Source organism: Panicum virgatum, chromosome 6N (genome assembly GCF_016808335.1).
Source record: "Panicum virgatum strain AP13 chromosome 6N, P.virgatum_v5, whole genome shotgun sequence".
In the NCBI taxonomy this organism is placed as follows: domain Eukaryota; kingdom Viridiplantae; phylum Streptophyta; class Magnoliopsida; order Poales; family Poaceae; genus Panicum; species Panicum virgatum.
This window is the reverse complement of record NC_053150.1, coordinates 40,777,001-40,797,155: the sequence shown is the minus strand read 5'-3', so window position 1 is coordinate 40,797,155 and position 20,155 is coordinate 40,777,001. Positions and strand designations below refer to the sequence as shown.

Genomic DNA, 20,155 nt, shown 5'->3' with positions numbered 1-20,155 from the left:
AGAAAATTATCACAGAAACTAGGCATGAAAAAAAAGCTAACAAAATTGGTTTTACTATTTTCTCACTTTCCAGCAAAAAGTTCTATACTAAACCACATTTTGGACAGCAAGCACGAAATCAAAATAAAGCCCTATCAAACAGCAAGGAAACACATGAGTAAGCTGCACCACTGGAAAGAATATTTTACGAGGAACCTGACAAAATTTGGTTTGGCATTTTTCGAGCAGTACACAAATAACTAAGCGTTAAACTCACTTTTGCAATATAAAACTATAGATAAATCTATATCAAGGTAACATGCAAAACAATATTTTTCCTGAGTAGATCAAAGCTAGAGGAATCCACCAAAACAAGTTTCATAATTTTTGGAGTTATACACGAATTTCTACACATTTTGCAAGATTGCTGCTCAAACACAAAATCCTAAAACGCTAGGTGCACCCCGCAGAGCCGGCCCTGAGACCGACAGGCGGGGCCCATGGGCCAGTGGCCCACCCAGGCCGGGTCAAGGCGAGGCCGGCCTGGACCGCGGCGTGGGCGCGGCTACGGCGTCGCGCGCATCGTGCGGTGCGCGAGCGCACGCGGCGGCGGCGAGCGGCGGCGGCGCGAGGCGGCGCGACTAGGCGGTGCCAGAGCGGGGAAGGGAAGGTGCGCACGGGGTGCCTCGGTGGTGAGCCTCATCGGCGGCGGTGCAGGCGAGGAGCGGCAACGGACTGGCGGCGCGACGGCGTTGGGCGGCGGCGGCCCTGCACGGCGAAGCCCAAGGCCGGGTGAGCACCGGAATCGGAGGAGGAGGGTGAGAGGGAGCTCCCCGTGCGAGGAATTGAGCCACGGCTCACCGGAGCGGGCGAATCGCGGCGGCGGACGGCGAGCAGAGCTTGGGGGCGGCGGTAATGGTGGAGGAGAAAGGGCTAGGGTTTGAGGGGGAGAAGAGGGCCGGTCGGGCGCGGATAAGGAGAGGGCGAGGGGAAGAGTGAAGGGGCGGCACGGAACGCGAGGATGAACGGCACGTGGTACGAAGATGGATGCCGGCGACGGAGCGACGCGTGCGGTGCGGTGCGGCGCGCTCCGCGCAGAACAGAGAGAGGAGGAGAGGGAGAGACTGACGGGTGGGCCCGGCGGGGGATTTTTTTTTTCCTGGGCTGTGACATGCTCAATGCCGAGAGCGAGGGGTGTGTCGAGACAGTTCCTGCATAATTCAGAACATCCTTCGTCAGCTCGACAAGTTTGCTGCTCACCACCAGCCTGAAGCAATTCAAGCATCCAAAAATTTGGCTTCATGTGCAATGTTACAAGCTGTGGAGTGGAGTGAGGCTGGGGAGAAGAAACTTGACGCATGTTTTAGCTGATTTTTTTTGCTTAAACAAACAATGCTCGCGGATTAAAAAACATCAATGATGAAGGGAGGATGGCTTAGATTAAGACATGGAATGGAATATTCAGATGTACCATCAACCATCACAAAAACAACTCAATAATGCAGAGGAGCCGCTGTAGGCAGCGATTGTGATACAGATTCGTCTTGCTACTGCCCCCACAAACAGCACCCTCACGTCATTATCGAATCAAGAACGGAGACACCAATCACCTGGGGGTGAAAAATGAAACTGACACTGACTAAACAACAAGGGTTAATTGGATGCATACCACTGTAATTTTCGAAGTTCCGAGATCTACCATTATAATTCACCTACTTTGAAATTTACCATTACAATTCTTCATCTATATGATTCTTGCCATTTTATACGTCTTTTGGATGCATAGGCCCACTATCAGGTCGATGTACGCGTATAAATCTTCGGTATGGACCAAAACACCCCTGCTGCATCCCTATCTCCACTCGCTGACATGTGGGTCCCATGAGTCAGCTTCTCCTTCAACCCCCAGGCGTCCTCCACCAGACAGCCGTTGCTGCAGCCCGCAGTCGCCTCCTGCTCGCATGTCCGCACGCGCCTGAGCTCACCGCGTCCGGCCGCCGTCAGCCATTCGCGACCATCAGCTCTGATTTGTAGTAGGGAGCTGCAGCTTGCATCTCGATTGGAGTGGAAATCTGGGCCTGCATATAGGTTGTTTGCTCCGTAGATTTGATTTGGAGGAACCAGGGAGGAAAAGAGTAGCAGCTGTTGGCGTTTGATTAGGGCGATTCCAGAGCGAAAACGTCTACCGGTCCGTCGTTGTGCTCTGCTCCAGGAAGAGGTCCATGTCGAGCCGCGTGTTGCCATTGGAGCCGCCCCGAGCTCCGCCCCGAACGCCGACGAGCATCTCCGGCCATCCCTTGTCGCCTTTCAGCCCCCAAAACAGATCCCCAGCTAGCTCCTCGACCGGTCCGGCCCTTCCTTAGTTCCCCCGCTCGATTGCTCACAGCGTCGCCACGAACGGGGCGCCTCCGCGCCGACCGGGTCACCGTCGAGGTGCACTCGCTGCAGGCTCGCCGCGCACCGCCTTGCGCGGCCCTACACTGCACCGCCGAGCGCCACGGCCTCCTTGGGCATTTAGGCCACGGGTCCGGCCGGCCCCGCCGCTGGCGGGAGCCGCACGCCACGAGCTCCGGGCCAGATTGGTGAGGAACGCGGCGGTGTCCGCCCGCTGCAGCGGCACATGAGTGCGGCCACGGTGGCGGGGTAGGAGGTGAGCTGCAGGCCGGCCACCAGCGCCAGCAGGGCAGGGGGTGTGTCGAGCAGTCAGGCATGGTCGAGACCGGCGGTTGCCTGGAGGTTGAAGACGAAGCTGACTTGTGGAACCCACATGTCAGCGAGTGAAGATAGAGATGCAGCATGGGTGTTTTGGTCCATACGGAAGATTCATACGCATACATCGACCTGACAGTGGGCCTATGCGTCTAAAAGACGTAGAAAACGGCAAGAATTATGTAGATGAAGAATTATAATGGTAAATTTTAAAATAGGTGAATTATAATAGTAGATCTTGGAATTTTGAAAATTGCAGTGGTATGCATTCAATTAACCCAAACAACAATGGCACTACGATACAGAGCCATACGCGGCGGCGGGTGCCGGGTCGGCGGCCCAGACGATGTCCTGGAGCGCCGGCCGGAGCTCGTCGCTGCAGAAGGACCGGTACTCGAGCGTGTCGCCGCCGTCCTTCTTCACGTCGACAACGAGCACGGACGGCGCCACGCTGAAGATGTCGGCGGCCACGGCGAGGCGGCCCTTGGGGCCCCCGCGCTCCGCGCCCTCGAACCGTACGCCGCGGGCGCCGCTCTTGGTCACCCGCATCCGGCCCCCGCCGCGGGCGGCCACCTCCTCGAGCCGGGAGATGACGCCGCTCGCCGACTCCCGCGTCGCGAACCGCAAGCCGCCGTCCCGCCATCCCCCCTCGACGTCGAACAGAGGCGAGAGGTCGAACCCCGCGGAGAGGGAGATCAGGTGGAACGCGTTCAGTGTCTCCGGCGGCTCGTCCTTGTCGCCGCCGTCCTTGGCGGCGCAGGCAGGCTCGGCCGGTGGCTCGGTGGCGGCGTTGACGGGCCTCGCGACGGACGGCTTCTTGAACCACGGCGTCTCGACGATCTGGGCGACGGTGATGCGTGTGTCCGGGTTGGGGTCGAGCAGCCTGGGGATGAGCCTGCGCGCCTCCGTGGACAGCCACGGCGGGCAGCGGTAGTCCCCGCGGCTCATCTTCTTGAACATGGCGGCGATGTTGTCCTCCGGGAACGGGAGCGAGCCGGCGAGGAGCACGTAGAGGATGACCCCGCACGACCAGATGTCGGCCTTGGCGCCGTCGTACCCCTTGTTCCGGAACACCTCCGGCGCGACGTACCCGGGCGTGCCGCAGAGCGTGTGCAGCAGCCCGTCGCTGCGGGCGTGGTCGGCGAGCGCGCTGAGGCCGAAGTCGACCACCTTGAGGTTGCCCGCGTCGTCGATGAGGAGGTTCTCCGGCTTGAGGTCGCGGTGGAACACGCCGCGCGCGTGGCAGAAGCCGACGGCGGAGATGAGCTGGCGGAAGTAGCGGCGCGCGACGTCCTCCCTGACCCGGCCGGCGCGCACGATCCGCGCGAAGAGCTCCCCGCCGCGGACGAGCTCGAGCGCCAGGTAGATCCTGGAGCGCGTGGCCATCACCTCGTGAAGCTCGACGATGTTGGGGTGGGACACCCGCTTCATGACGGCGATCTCGCGCTTGATCTGCTCCATCATCCCCGCGCGCACCACCCGGTCCTTGGACAGCACCTTCACCGCCACGCTCCGGCCCGTGCGCAGGTCCCGCGCCGCGTGGACGCGCCCGAAGTTGCCGTGCCCCAGGACGCGGCCGAGCTCGTAGCGCCCCTGCAGCACCCCGCCGGCCTTCACCTCCCCGTCACCGTGACCGTCCCCCATGATGCTCGATCGATCGATCGATGATCCCCCTACTCCTCCTCCTTCCGATCCAATCCAAACTGAGAGAAAACTCTACCCTACGACGACTAGCAGCGGGAAGGATGGGATTGGGGGCGGGCGTCTACCCGTCCTCGACGTGCTTGCGGTGGCAGGTGCGGCCGCCGCGAAGCTTGCGCTGACCGGCGACGTCAGTGCCTGAGCGCCGCCTCATCGCTCCGCATTCCCTGGGGGCGCGGGGGCGCTCTCGTCTCGCCGGGCGGTAGATCGCGGCTGCAGGCGCGCGGCGCCGCGGTGGCTCTTGCGAGGAGGGAGGAGGGGGAGTCCGTGCGAGATTGGCTCAGCGCTGCGGCGCCCGGGTTATAACGGGCGGGCTAGGGCGGCGGCGCAGAGGTGTTAGTGGGGGTGTAGCACCGCAGTGCCGTAGGCGGCGGCCGCGCGAGCGCGACGGCTCCGCGAAGGGTCCCGGCCGGCCGATGGGGATCGGACGGTGCGAGGCGGCTGATCGCTGGGGTTGTTGGGATGCGTCGGACGCCGCGGGCTCTATGATTGAAGGGCGGGCCCGACCGTGCGCCCCGGAACGGACGGCCTGATTGGGATAGGCCGCCGGATAAGCTACTCCGAGCGGCATGGAAACGGGAAAGCCGTTGCAGCCTACTAGCGCCGTGGCAGACCGCGGCCCACTGTTTGGTGCTTTCTGAGATATTTCAGCCCACAAGAAACTTGAGTAGTGTTGCGAACGAACTTCTTCTGTGGACGGCGTCGGAGTACGACGAAGGCACGCACGGGGCTCTAGTTAGCGATATCTTTTGTTGTCCATATATTATGGAAGCGTGCTTATCTCATTAGCCGTGAGGACGAAGTGTTAAAACTTTAGGCAAGTTGATCGTATACAATTGTCATGGAGCAATAGACATAGAGCTGGCATTATTCAACCTATCAGCTTTCACATGACTTGTAAAAAAAAGAGTTGGGCATTGTTAGACCAATTACAGTGCCAATTTTATTGCACAGTTTTCAAAAACAAAGAACTTGGTAATCGTGACGTGTTTTATGGAGATGAATTCTTTTCTCATCCCATTAAACTCCCTCTCCTCTCTCTCCTCATAATGATTATGTCAAGTCATCAAAAATACTAATGTGGCATATAGAATTTAATGCACGAAACTTTCTATGAAACTTCCACTGCGACTGTCCTTATAAGATTGTGCCATTTAAGAGCATCTCCAAGAGTTCCTAATTTTTTCTTCCCAATTCTTGTTGTTTGCCAACTCCCCAAATAGATATGGAGAGGCAAAAATGAGATCATCTCCAAGAGTACCCCATTTTTACTTTCAAAATTGAAAAATTGTGACCCCACGAGATGAACTCTGCAGAAACGTTTCCTGCTCCCGGGATTCCTCATCGGCGCTTCCTCTCGGTCGCCCATCCCTCCAGCCGGCTACTCCCACGAGTGAGCAATGCATGCACATGCACTACCCTAGTTTGAGCATGGCGCATCTTGTTTTGCCGATCGAGCACGATCCTTGGCATTTGCTCTGGGAATGATGGCGCCACCACCGTGTTTGTTGGATCCTCGAGGCCTGGCTTCTTTGGCAGTGCCAAATCGAGAACCATTTGAGTCCATGGATGGAGGCGGCATCACACGCTTGTTGGCCGGTAAGCAAATGGGGACGGAACACGCGCCCTTCTGCCGAGGCCCCGGCTCGTGGACGCGCTCGCATGTGGAAGCGACCACATCCTTCGGCGGCTGTGCACTCGCGCGCTCCTTGGCACGGCGGCAAGACCGCATCCGCCGGCAGCGCGTAGGTGTGCTTCTTGGCGGGGAGGCACACCGGGGCCGGCAAGAACGGGACGGCCGCCGCCGACTCCTCCGGCAACCACGCCACAAAACTGTCCTCTTGTTTACCGGGAGGCAAACTGAGACGGAGCCGATCCGTGCTGGGCGCCGATGTACGCCGGATCTCCATGGACGCCGGCGGCAAGACGGATAAGCTTCACGCGGGAAGAACAAGGGCGACAAAGAAAACTCCCGATGGGAGTCGCGATCGGGAGGAACGGAATAGTGCGTATATTTACGCACAAAGGAGGACAATTTGCCAATTGTTAAGAGATGGGGAGGTAGAATAGGGAACTATTGGAGATAGTTTTTTCCCCCCCTAAAAAAACAAGGATGGGGAAGTGAAATTGGAAACACTTGGAGATGCTCTAAGCGGTGTGTTGCTCTTTAAGTTGATGTTGGTGCCTTATTTTTGCACTTTTGGTATGAGGGTGTGGAGGCTTACCAAAGTGGTTTTATCTCTGCACACTCCGTGATCTTGACTACGAAATCTTTCCAGCTAGTACAATGCAATCCCACTTTGGCATCCCTACTGTTCGCATCTGTTTTGACTTGCCCATTTAGTTTGGGAGGTTAACGGCCACAAGTGTCATATGCTGTGTAGTCTTAATCTTCAATTAGCGATGAATTATTTTACTCTCTCCATTTCACTATGTTTATCTGGTTTTGAATATACCTAGACGGTGAAAAGTTTGAGTAAAATTTAACGAAAATTAATATAGCAAAGAATCACAAAAGTTTGATATAAAGGTACATAGTTTGATGTATGCGAACTGGACAAATATTGCGTAACAGATTTAGGTCGTTTGTTTGTGCAGATTCACTTCAAACCTTCGGAACTCTCCTCAATTAGTAGCTATACGAAGGAGAGTTGTTCAGCTTTATTAGTTCTTGAACAAGAATGTCTGTCCAGCTTACAAAATGATCAACTCTCACTGTCAATGAGAATTCGTACTGTGAATCGACTCTTCTCTCGTGCCGATTGGACACGTCAAAAGTTCTTGCTTCCTGCAAACGGCAGCGCACACGTCTGCAACGGCGACATGCAGTACAACGCCTGCACCTATGAATCTGCTGCAGCTACCTAGTAGATTCCGACAACAGGTTCCCTTGCCCATTTCATCATCGATCATCACGAGGAAGAATCGAAGATGCTCCCTTTCACTGGCATCATCAGAGAAACAAAACACCCACGAAAGCGTTGCTGGATCACTCAGCTGGTACCAAAACTGGCCTCCGCTATACGCGTGTTCCGTGCGCGTCACGTGGAAAACGCATGGAGGGACTGCACCGTACCGTACGTATCCCCGCCTGGCGTCAGCGTAGCGACCGAAAGATCAATCCGGGGAGACTGACAGGCCAGCCGGAGCTGCGAGCGATCAGCCGGCGAGCGGTCGAGGGACGAGGACGACGGCTCGGGCGCGCGTGACATCGCCGCCAACGCGACTGCCCGCGACGGCGACCGCCGATCGTGAGGTGGCGCCGCGCTAACCAACACCTCGCATCCCTAGCGGCAGCAGGGTACCTGAGCTAGCAGCAGGCGCCTACCGCGCCGCGCCGCGGCGTCGACGTCGACGCCGACCGTCCGCCTGCTCCCCCCTCTCGTCTCGCGGCCGGACGCGCGCGCCTCGCCGCTAGACCGGCGACAAGTGTCGCGGCGCGCGGTGCGCCGGCGCACCCTTTTACCCTGCGGTGGGCAGGCCTGACGGGTGGACGGTGCGTGTGTGTGTGGGCCAGGCGTCCAGCGCCCTACGCCGCTCGTCGCGCTCTCCCCCTCTCTGCCGCGCGCACAAGGCTGAAGGCATCGGCCATCGGGGGTCAGGGCCTTGCGCCCTTGCCTGACGCGATATCCGCCGCGTCGTGTACTTTCGTGTGGCGCCGTGTCGCCACCGCGACGCGGGCCCGGGTGGCGTTGCGTCGCGGTCCTTCGCCTGCGCGGCCTGGTCTGCCCCGTTCGTGCCGTCGTTCTCCTTGGGATGTCATGGCGGCATCGGTCGGCAGGCGGCGGCGGCCACGCGAGCACCGGCGGTTCACCCGTGCCCATACACCGACACAGGATGAAACAGAACCTGCCGGTGGAGGGCTTGTCATCCGGATCAGCGCCGTTTGATCCAAAGCAGAGGCTCTCGTGCGTGCCCGAGATGGCGTGGTCACCCCCATGGTCCGGTTGGCAGATATGACGGCTCTCCAGATAGACGTCTCGTGTCGATCTTGTTAGCCTCGGTAACATCCTAGGCGAGTCCGGGTCACGTTCTTCGTGAACACTGGCAGCCAGAGCTCAGAGCAGCCACCTACGTGATAAAAGTTTTGTTGTGATCGGCCTCGACTCCTCAAGTAGCAGAGGAGTGAGGACTGAGGAGTCCCTTATCAAAAAATAAAAGCAAAAAAAGGCAGCAGAGCACCAATGCAGTGAGTGATTATCAACAAGTGTAAAAGTGTCGCTGCGTATTTTCAAAAAAAAAAATCACTGCAGAAATCTACTGCGGGCCTGACTGCGACGTTTCAGCCTGCGCACACCACGCTCGCAAGCCTTCTCTCTTCGCTCGGCCCGTCATCCTCTCAAACAGGCCTAGATCCTACCTCCACCAGGCGGTGCAGGCCTCCTCACCGTCAGCCCACCTTGACGACCACCCCGGCACCACCCACTGACCCACACCCACCCCGGCCGACATCATGGGCCTCGCCGACTTCCCGGGGTACCCACAACACCAGCCCGAACCCAGGCTGCGTCGCCCTGTTCTTTTCCTTCCCCCTCTCTCCCCTCCCCAATCGCCTGCGCGGCGCGCACCCGGCCGGCGCGGCGTGTGGCTGTGGCGCAGCGGCAGGCCCGCGGCGCAGCTGGAGTGCTGGACCGAGCCGACCGGTCCCATCGCTGCGGCCCCGCGGCGCACGCCCGCCTCTCTCTCTCTCTCTCTCTCTCTCTCTCTCTCTCTCTCAGCCAAAGCCGCCCGCACCTCGTCCCTCCAAACCGGGTGTCCCTCGCCAGGCGCCACCGCCCCCCGCACCTCCCCGCCACGCCACGTAGAGGGAATGGCGATGGCGAGCGGCGTATCCTCCGGCCCCGTGCTGCAGCTCCCCTCCCTGCGGGTAGGAGGACGCTCCCCGCTCTCTTCGTCTTCATACATGTCAATTGTTCAGAATGCGTGCTTCACTGCCTGGCCCCGTTTCCCAATTACAATGCCCGCCACTTGTTCGCTCTAACTCCTCTCAGGCGCTAACACTGCCTTGGTTGCTATTTTTCAGGTGCCGTCCAGTAGATTGCTGCCACGGAGAGCAGCCGCTGGAGCTCCGGCAGGTACGCTCTCTTCTCGCGTAACTGATTAACTGTTAAGACTGGCTCGTGGTGTCGTGTGGTACTGGATTCTGCATTGATGGGCTGAGTTCTTGGTCAAAATGTTGGCCTTTGAGTGGTTGTAGCTGGTTGTTGGTTGCTATTTATCTTAAAGTTAACCTTTAGGTTGCCTGCAATAGAGTAGTACTCAATTGGAAACTATTAAGTCTTGAGATACCAGTTTCACCATCCGGCAGCTCCCGAGACAGGGCCTAAGGTCTGTCTATGCTGTAATTTGTAATTGAATTCCAATCCCATAGCCTGTGCTAATGCAATTAAATTGAAATGTAATTTGCATCCTGAGAATTTATTGTATTAAGGCAGGATGAGGTATTAAAGTTTAAAGCCAATAAATTGTACCATAGATGGAGATAACTTGGCTCATTGGAGTTTCTTAGTGAGAATTGTTATCTTCCTCATTTCCATTCAACAGCTTTCCCTATGAAGGTGTTATATTCTTATTTTTCATCAGGTAATTTATTTGTGAAGAGAGATGTTGTATATAACAGAAGAAGTTACCACCATTTTTTACCATCGAAGCAAAGAGGAGGCCTGCAAGCAGCAGTCCTGCCTGTTGCTCCACCAATATTAGATGATGAGGAAACAAGGAAGCAAATGGCTGAAGATTTTGGGTTCACACAAATTGGAGAAGAACTGCCAGATAGTGTCACTCTTAAAGATGTCATGGATACTCTACCTAAAGAGGTGCCAGCTGCAAACACCAGCATGATTTTGATGTTCTATTTGCACAAATTCCTACTAAATTTGTCTACTGCTAGGTATTTGAAATCAATGATATAAAGGCTTGGACATCAGTTTTAATATCAGTTACTTCCTATGCACTGGGTCTATTTTTCATTGCAAAATCTCCATGGTATCTTCTTCCCTTGGCTTGGGCTTGGACTGGCACAGCAGTGACCGGGGTTAGCTCCCTCCCTTGCTCTCTAAAGCTTGTCTGTGAATGTGCATGTATTTGTATCTTGGTGGTTTCTCCACATTCTAAATGATGTTTTTGTGAAGTTTTTTGTCATAGGTCATGATTGTGCTCACAAATCGTTTTCAAGGAATAAGTTGGTGGAAGATATCGTTGGAACCTTAGCATTCATGCCATTGATATATCCTTATGAACCGTGGAGATTCAAGCATGACCGACATCATGCCAAGACAAATATGTATGTACATACCTCCTTGAATGTTAATCTCGAATAATATCTCGATCCTGGAATGCCCTTCGGGGTTCAAGTAGTATAACTGCTACTTCCTTCTAAAAGTGTTTCCTTCATGCATTGCATCGTAACAAGAACTCATCACACTGTACTCATGCAGCATCCTTACCTTTTCTGCTTTTTTTTAATTGCACTTCATGTGGACTCATTTTCCCCCCAGTTTTTGAACTTCCACTGGAACTTTTATATAACTTTCAGTTAATTCTAGGAAATGTCAAACGAGCAATTTCATAGATATTTTTCATCCCTCCTGTAGCATATATAATGCTAATACTGGTTCTTTGGTATTCACCATGCACAGATGACAAATATACTGTGGATTATTTGTATATCATAGTGTAACTTACAGAACTCTTTAATATTGTATTGTCTGTGGGAATATGGATGACATTGTGTACTCATATTTTAACATGAAAGCCTGGAAAATTTCCAGCTAGGACATAATTTGTCATTCGGAATATTTACCTTTTGCATAATATCCAGGTTGATAGAAGATACCGCGTGGCAACCTGTTTGGCAAAAGGAAATTGAATCATCACCTTTTCTGAGGAAGGCTATTATTTTTGGCTATGGCCCTATCAGGCCATGGATGTCAATTGCTCACTGGTATTTCTTTCTCAATCTTTTCTGTGTTGCAGGACGAACTGCTCCATTATACAATATTTATGTTAACTATTGGTCACCTGTCTCAGGTTGATTTGGCACTTTGATCTAAAAAAATTCAGACCAAATGAAGTTCCAAGGGTTAAGATAAGCTTAGCATGTGTGTTTGCATTCATGGCAATTGGATGGCCTTTGATCATTCTCAAATCAGGACTGGCTGGATGGTTTAAGTTCTGGTTTATGCCATGGATGGTTTATCATTTTTGGGTAAAATTCCTTATTCCCACCATCATTGTTGAAATATATGTTGAGTCCAAATCCATGGTAACTGTTTGCATGCTATTGAACTCTACTATAGTGTTTTATAATAATATCCAACATTTCCTATTTCCTGTCACCTTTTGTTGAAATCTACATGACGTTGAAGTCCATGGTAATAATTATCATGTTCTTGGACTCGTTTTATATATTTTATAAAAATTAAGTGGAGAAGTCATGTGAATTCAATTATTCATGCTTAACAATTATAAATTACTGTTCAGCGGAGTGCATCATATGGTCTAGAAAGACCTTTTGCACAATTTATCAAAGTATTTGCTGGCTTTTGTATCACAGCAGCCATTGCTTATCCTTTTTGGCATTGAGATTAGAATGTTTTTTTTATATGAAGTTGTTTTGTTATTAGAGCTGCTTTATAGCTATAGTGTTAGAATCAGAAACTAGCAACAGAATTTGCCAGGAATTGTCTCGTTCATGACATTTTTGGAAACCCCTGCGAAAAATTGATCAGAGCATACGTTGGATTTATTGTACTAACATGGATTAGATTCCAGTGGCAAACCAGATGATATTTTGGTTACCTGGCATTAGCTGCATGGACAGCGTGAAATGTGCATAGCTTAATTGCTAATTATCGGTGTCAAAAACTATAAAATATCTGTGTTATCTAGTACTTTGTATATTGAAAGCATACTTTTACTAATCCTTTAAACGATCCTCTTCAGATGAGCACTTTTACAATGGTACATCACACGGCTCCCCATATACCATTCAAATCCTCGGATGAGTGGAATGCTGCACAAGCTCAATTAAATGGCACAGTTCATTGTAACTACCCTCAATGGTGCGTATTTCAGTTGTATTGCATTCACACTGAGAGCCACTTTTATTTACTGGACATATGTGACTCGTATCGAGATAACAATGGTAGGAAATAGGAACGCGAAAGGCTTTCTGTTATAATTCTTATTGAACAGGAAGTGGTTGAAATTTGAAAATGTTGCCAACAAAGTGACACTGATCATAATTTGCCGTTTCATCTCGCCTTCAAAATTAAGATACTTTACCAAAATTAAAGATCATATTGGGTAGAATGTGCCAAATGAGCTTGTAAACCATCAACCCTTGTTATTTGTTATTTGACAATGGAATACCTTAGCTTATAATTATTCACAAAGACAAATAGTTCAGTGAAGTTTCAGCTCAAGTACAGAATTGCTGTTTGGATATTTTGTGATAAAGGAATCATGGTTGCTTAAGTGCTAATTTTGTTCTGTTTGAGCTAACCTAATCAATCACATCTAGTGAAATTATCATGGGAACATGTTGCCTCTTGAATCGAATTTTATCTGACTAATTGAGTTTTACAGGATTGAGATCCTTTGCCATGACATAAATGTGCATGTCCCACACCATATTTCTCCAAGAATTCCAAGTTATAACCTCCGTGCTGCCTATGATTCCATCAAACAGAACTGGGGCAAGGTGCTTTGAATTTCTCCTAACTCTGCATCTCTCTGATTCATTGCGCTTAATTTTCTCTTGATGCCTTCTGCTTGCAGTATGTCAATGAAGCCAACTGGAATTGGCGATTGATGAAGACGATACTGACTACATGCCATGTGTACGACAAGGAGAGATACTATGTCCCATTCGACGAGCTCGCACCTGAGGAATCCCAACCAATCAAATTCCTTCGGAAGTTCATGCCAGACTATGCATGATGCCATGGCTACTGTTGGCTAGAGTATCATTGGCCAGGCGAACAATACAATGACTCAGTCCTGAAGACACTTCCTAACACCATTGATGCACACCCCAAATTTTGACCGAATTACTATGCCAAATTGTGTCGCAGAAAAGGAAAAACAATTGTTTCTGAAAGGTTGCTGAAAAATAATGCCAATTTTTTCTCGACTTTACGCCTTACACAGATTGTCGAACATGAAGCATTTGTACGGCTCTCTAATACATTTGTATATCATTATATAGATACACTAGCGTGTTTCAACGAGTTCCCAAAAGTCTGCAGGCAACTCCTTGCAAATTTGCTGATATTTTAATAGTTACTGTTATCGGTCTCTTTGTTACTTCATTACGCTGTCAGTAGCATGCACCCTTTTCAATTGATCTTGCCTAGCAATGTAAATAGCATGAGGACAAATTTCATGGTGAAAAAGCATCAGGATAAAATACTTTTGACGCACTTTATTCTTCATGCAAAAGATCTGGTACACGCAGAACTGAAGTGCAAATAGCATACAAATTTCACGTGCCTATGGAACATTTGAATTCTCTACATGGTGCTCTTGCGGCTATAAAACATACAACTCCCCTCTACATGAACATCTCAGCCCATGGTGTAGGATGGTGATGGCAGGTTTATGACAGTGCTCTTCACCTTGGTCATCATGTTTATGCTGTTAGTTATCCCCTGGGAGCCAATGCCACTGTCCTTCAGACCCTGCAATCCAGAGAAAACATAAGATTAGAAACACACGTGGAGCAAATTAACCTCTTGGCGCAAATTGATGGTCACAGCAGGTTGTTCCAATTCCACCGTAATTGTGATAGCAAGTACCTGGAAGGGGAAATGGTCAGGTCCACGAGCCGGTGCAGAGTTGATCTGAACGGTTCCAGTCTCCATTGCATCACTGATCAGGATTGCCTTGTTGATATCTCTTGTGAAAACACATCCCTGAAATAGGTCATGCACACAAAATCAGTTGAAGATGCTGGATAATGGTAATGGTACGCTCCTAATGGGGAGGGGAGAAGGAAATAACCTGCAGGCCAAAGTTGCTGGCGTTGCAATGGTGGATGCCCTCCTCAACTGAGTTGATCCTGATTACAGGCAATACGGGGCCAAAAGGTTCTTCCCAAGCGATCCTCATGTCAGGACGGACATGATCCAGCAGCAACGGCCAGATGAGGTTGCCCTCTCTTCTGTATTCCTGACAGAAGGTTGCTCCTTTCTCCTTTGCATCCATCACCAGGCCTTCAATGAAGTTGGCTGAGGATTCTGTTACAACTGGGGTGATATCAGAGTCGTCCTCAGGTGGCCCAACTTTCAGTTTTGCCAACTTGGCGTTAACCTTCTCTACCACGGCATCAGCTATTGATTCCATGATCAGCACTACTTTCACAGCAGTGCACCTCTGTCCACTGTGATGAAAATATATTTGAGTACAATATCAAGAAGTAACAAAGATGGGAGAGTATGTTATCCACGTCAGAAGTAACACTGGTCTCCATTGAAACAATAGTAGTAATAAGAAACCAACTTGGGTACAACATACCATGTTGTGTTAGCTAAAAGCTTTTATTAATTTCCAATTGTTACTTTCACGCTTCTAAGGAATGTTGATGAGCAGATTTCGACAAGTCTGGTTGTCCGATGGATCAAATGAAGTGGTGATATAAATGTGCATTTTGCTCTATAAATGTCAGACATCGTTATTCAGTACCTGTACGAGAAGCCACCCTTTACTATATTTGCAGCAACTAAGTCGAGATCTGCATCCTCTAGCACGATACAAGCATCTTTCCCTCCAAGCTCCATTTGAAGAGGGACCATTCCAGCCTTCTTTGAAATGGCTATACCAGTATCACCTCCAGTAAAACTAAGAAGCAAAGAAACAAATAAGGTTGTCTCACTGAAACTGAAGATATCAACTATCAACAAGCACTGCTGGTACTTACCTTATGCAGTTGACTCCAGGATGCATTGTAAGAAAATCACCTATTTCAGAACCCTTCCCAGTCACACAACTAATCAAGCCTTTCGGGAAACCAGCCAGGTGGAAGCAGTGTACCATATGAAGTGCAGCCACTGCACCCTATTGAACAATAGTACTTCATATAAGCATCTTTTTTACTTCAAAAGCACTCAGGAAGGATATAAAGGTTAACTAAAAGTAATAACATACCTGAGTTGGAGGCTTGAGCACAAGAGAATTGCCAGCTATTAGTGCTGGGCCAATCTTAGAAACTGCTAGGTTGACAGGATAGTTAAATGGCGGGATTGCCAAAACTACTCCAAGGGGTATCTACATGAACAGGATGATATATTAGGTACGGAAGGAAACAATATTGATAGTGTCCCCTACTCTTCAGGGAGAACCAATAGGCAACTTAGCAGCTATAATATTTATATCTTGTCTCAAGACAAAAGTACCTGAATTGTTAATTTCTACTGAATGCATGGATATTGAGTGCTACAGTTTAACATCTGTAAATTCATTTAGCAACAATATTGTTTGGTTTTTTTTTTAACGAAACAATATTGTTTGGTTGTTGAGCCCATAACTGAAAGTTTGGTGTTGAGTCCATAACTGAATGTATGGTTTTTGGAGTTACATTCTAACAAACATAACTGAATGTAAAGTGGTCACAAGGGTCAGCAAGTTGGTTTAGAAAGTAAAGGTGAAAAGATCCCTTCATAAAGCAACAGCGTCGATGATTTCAATAATACACTGAGGAACAAGATTACTTAGGTTGAACAAATATCAATGAAGTGACTGCACTAGTAATAGACTATGGTTTCTCTTCCTACTTTTGCAAGGGTTGCAAAAAATCTATCATTCTGATGCTAATGGATGATTCAATCCATGGCAAGATTTGCAAATTAGCAGCAACCAACCATTTTACAGAAGTTATCAGAATCCCAGCTCAAGGCACGATACTAGTCCTCAGTTGTTTGATCCTATGTTTCCTTTGAGCTATGGCTGAATCTGACCAATTTCCACCCAGTTTGGTACATTTACAGTTGAGTTTGGAGACACAAAATCAATGACACAGAGGAAAAATAGGATGGACAAGGGACCAACACATCATGCTAGGAGAGAAAAATACAAAACCTTAGCAATCATGGCATTGCAACGACATCATAAACGAAAAGACAAGACATCACTGTATATTTATCACAAAACCTGAGCAATCACAGCATTACAAAGTAAAAGGAATCGGAGGAATTCGAGAAATATTCCATCCTCCTTTGCATGTCAATAAGATACATATATAATTTCCTCAGGAAAACGAGCTGCATATTTATCACTGTATTAGAGATGACATACTGTACCACAAACTAATACTTTATTGCCCATTCCAAGCTTTCATCATTGGTCAAATCAGTTAATATGGTAAACATAAATACAAGCATCAACTTAGCTTAGTTGTCACATAACATTTATGAATAAACCATGGTACAATGTCATAGTGAAAACGATGGGGCCAGCAAAATAATAGTAGTACAGCTATACCTTGGAGCTCAGGCAGTACTTGTTCCGCTCATTACCGGGGAAGCTATCAGAAACCAGCAGCTTGCCCTCCCCCAGTATGCGAACACCCTCCTCAGCTGTGTACGATATCAAATCCCCAGACCGCACAACCTATTAACAAACCCAAGAGGACAGTATCATCTGTCAGCAGTCTCAACCGAAGAAACAGGGCAAAACACAATCAGGATTTTTCATCTGCTGGCGACCTCAGAAATAGCGTCCTTGGCCGGCTTGGCGATCTCCTTGACAAGGCACTCGGCGATCGGTGCCTTGTGCTCCTTCAGGATCGCGGCGGCCTTGTGGAGGAGCTCGGCGCGCTTCCATAGCGGCGTCCGGGCCCACGCCTTCTGTGCAACCTTGGCCGCCTCCATCACCTTGTTCACCTCCTCCTGGGTGCATGCTGGACAGGCAGAGGACCGAGACCAACCAGCAGATTGTGAGGTCAACTCCTTTTGCCGTTCACAGAGACACTGAACTAGTAACTACTACTATCAAAGCTTATATTAAACGCTAATCCATTGGATAACTGGTTAGCTGAAGATGGGTTCTAAATTGCGAGGTGGCTCAACTGGGGAACAGCAGAATTAAGCATGGAAAGCGAGACTATTTGGGGCAGTAGTTAAGAGGCTCTATCAGAGACGGTCAGCATAATTAAGGAAAGTGATAGCGGAGGCAGCCATTAATGACGCTCCTCGGCCAAGTTAACTTGGTGAATATCGACGGAATTTGACGGTAGCACGTTTGGGTCCCCATCAACCGTCTCTTCCCCCAAACCAGGGGACAGCAGCACAGCACTAGCACTAGCTCCCCGAGGTTTTTGGAGCCGGCGCTTGCTAGGGGCATGTGGAGAAAACAGGGGACCACAAGCACAAGCACAAGCACAAGCGAGAGCCCGCACCTTGCACCCTGTACTGCGTCTTGCGGGTGGTGGGGTTGACGATGGGGACGGACTTGCCGGAGCCGGAGGCGCGCCACTCCCCGTCGGCGTAGTACTTGTACACCTCGCCGCCGTCGAGGATCTCCGCGAACGCCCCCGTCCCCGCCAGCGCCATGGCCGCCGCCGCGCCTGCCTACCTACCACCAGCACAACCAACACCGGCGGAGCGAGCGATCGAGCTGACTTGTGGCGGAGATGCAGGGCACAGTGGGGCACGCAGGGGCAGCTCGAGCTGCTGCGGTGGTGGCTCTGAGGGCTCGGGACGGGAGGGAGGTGGGTGGTTGGGGGCGTGATGGGTGCGCGAGTGGCGGAGCAGGGGCGCGGGGGATGGGGTTAAATAGGAGGCCGGCGCGTGGCGGGGCCGCGGGGGGCAGCGGACCCACCGAGGCGGGGAGGAGGAAGACGACGGAGGAGGCGACGGGGAGGGAACGAGGTTTTGGTCCCCGTCCGCCGGTTTCCTTCCCGTTCCTCTCTCTCTCTCTCTCTATTTTCCCCTCCCTCTGCGCTGCGTCGGGGGCGGTCCACGGCGCTGTGTGGCTGGCGTTCCCAAGGGGTGACGCGGCACGAGTGCACGACGCGCGGGGGGGGGGGGGGGGGGGGGGGGGGGGGGGGGGGGGGGGGGGCTGGCGCTTCGCTTCGCAGCCTATCGCGCCACCGGGTACCACCTGCCTGCCCGTGCCAGGGTGCCCCGGCGGCAAGTACAGCGACATGAGCTGCTCCTGTATTTTCGGAGACAGTTTATCGTGTCGAGCCTACAGAACCTGCTTGTCCCCTTGCGGGCTTCTGGTCTGGCTCTGGCCTGCGCACAGCATACTCCTGTGTGTGCACTGTTGCACTTGCACACCGTAAGAGCGCACCTGCTGCCATACGCATGGAGATAAAACGTTCGGAAGCATGAGAGTTAGTGTTCATTTGCTGTCGTGATGTCAATTATGGTACATATCATGATTTTAAATACTTGTGATTAGAGATTAAGTTAGATAATTTTTGAGTCACTAAATCGACTCAAAAAGTCGATAAAATGAACTACAATAGTATTATGCATAAATAATTTGAAAAAAAAGAGCAAATGTGGTATGCAATTGTAATTAATTAGCTGATACAAAAAAACACCATTGGATACCCACTTGCACCTCTAGAGTCATAGCGGATAGAATGATCATTTGTTATGTTTGGAGTTGATGAAGAACAAAGCCAAAATTTTCCTTCTCTTGCTCACGTGATTAAATGACTTGTTATAAAAATGTGACAGCGATATTTCGTCCACTCAATTCTTTTAAGAAATGGTGCAAATAATTTTTGGAATACTTGAAAAAGTTATCCACACGTGATTGTGAGCATCTCTGCCATTCCTCCAACCGTATTTATAACTCGGTCTGTCAATTGATACCTAGCTCGGTCGAAGGCGAGAGGTGCCCACGCCAAATCGATCCATAAAGTGCACCTAGTTTCCGTCAGATTTCTGTAATTCTTTTCGTAGCTTTTCTGTAATCCTTTTTACATTTGCATGTGCATTGACTTTTTTTCTTACATATATATTATTAGTTGTAACAAGTATTGTTTAAGAAATTTTGTGGAAGCCATTTTTTATATACTTTTGCATGCTAAATATCCGTATTGTTGGTCTCAAACATATGATGATATATATTGGACCTTTTAAAATCATGTTACACCCCGTAAAGTAACAAATGAGCAATATATAATTTCTTGGACCAGATGGGCGAGGGATTTGGCCAATTGGGCATGGTCTTCTGTTGTGTGGTTGTACCGACTCACATCCAGGCTTAACCAAACAGGTGGGAACCGGTAACCGGTTTTACCGGTCAAACCGGTCCGGCCCGGTACAACCGGCTCAAATTCAAAATTTAAATTTAAATTCAAAAAATAAAAAATTCCCAAAAAATTTCTAAAAATACTTCAAGGTGCGATGAATCTAATGGTGTCAAATTTTCTCAAAAAATCGTCCATTTAGTATAGTTTGCGGGCATATGAAGTTAAATCAAAAAAAAAGAAAAAAAATGGACCGGCCCATTAAGGCCCACCGCATATGGCGACCGGTAAACCGGTCAAACCGAGAAACCACTTTTAAACCGTCGGATTTTTTGGTTAAAACACCGGTAACCGGTTAGACCAGACCGGTAAACCGGTCAAACCGGTCGGTATGAACACATAGCTTGGACACCTTGTCTAGCACACACCGTCAATTTGATGTTGAAGGATACATGTCGAAGGCCTGAACATGGTGTTATGATCAAGCAGTGCAAGCGAATTTCAAATTGGTTACACAATCATGGTCAATTGAATACAATGATGAAAAACGCAATCAGTGGT

At 50.0% G+C, this 20,155-nt stretch overlaps 3 protein-coding genes across 3 annotated transcripts; 1 reads left to right on the top strand and 2 right to left on the bottom strand.

The window, feature by feature from the left end:
- Positions 1-1,396: 1,396 nt before the first annotated feature.
- Positions 1,397-4,694, bottom strand: LOC120678974 (CBL-interacting protein kinase 6-like). Its single transcript, XM_039960446.1, has 2 exons — positions 2,967-4,694; positions 1,397-1,618 (listed from the first exon to the last, which is right to left on the bottom strand). The coding sequence occupies exon 1, from the start codon at positions 4,330-4,332 to the stop codon at positions 2,983-2,985; it is 1,350 nt and encodes a 449-aa protein (XP_039816380.1). The 5' UTR covers positions 4,333-4,694; the 3' UTR covers positions 1,397-1,618; positions 2,967-2,982.
- Positions 4,695-8,990: 4,296 nt separating this feature from the next.
- Positions 8,991-13,655, top strand: LOC120677325 (omega-6 fatty acid desaturase, chloroplastic-like). Its single transcript, XM_039958479.1, has 10 exons — positions 8,991-9,256; positions 9,413-9,464; positions 9,973-10,205; positions 10,280-10,423; positions 10,521-10,672; positions 11,210-11,332; positions 11,419-11,596; positions 12,334-12,452; positions 12,979-13,093; positions 13,171-13,655. The coding sequence occupies exons 1-10, from the start codon at positions 9,200-9,202 to the stop codon at positions 13,330-13,332; spliced, it is 1,335 nt and encodes a 444-aa protein (XP_039814413.1). The 5' UTR covers positions 8,991-9,199; the 3' UTR covers positions 13,333-13,655.
- A 135-nt stretch (positions 13,656-13,790) lies between these two features.
- LOC120677324 (NADP-dependent glyceraldehyde-3-phosphate dehydrogenase-like) lies at positions 13,791-18,276 on the bottom strand. Its single transcript, XM_039958478.1, has 9 exons — positions 17,786-18,276; positions 17,094-17,287; positions 16,870-16,998; positions 15,538-15,657; positions 15,311-15,447; positions 15,076-15,231; positions 14,395-14,773; positions 14,190-14,306; positions 13,791-14,072 (listed from the first exon to the last, which is right to left on the bottom strand). Exons 1-9 carry the CDS (start codon positions 17,937-17,939, stop codon positions 13,959-13,961), a joined length of 1,500 nt encoding a protein of 499 aa, XP_039814412.1. The 5' UTR covers positions 17,940-18,276; the 3' UTR covers positions 13,791-13,958.
- Positions 18,277-20,155: the final 1,879 nt, after the last annotated feature.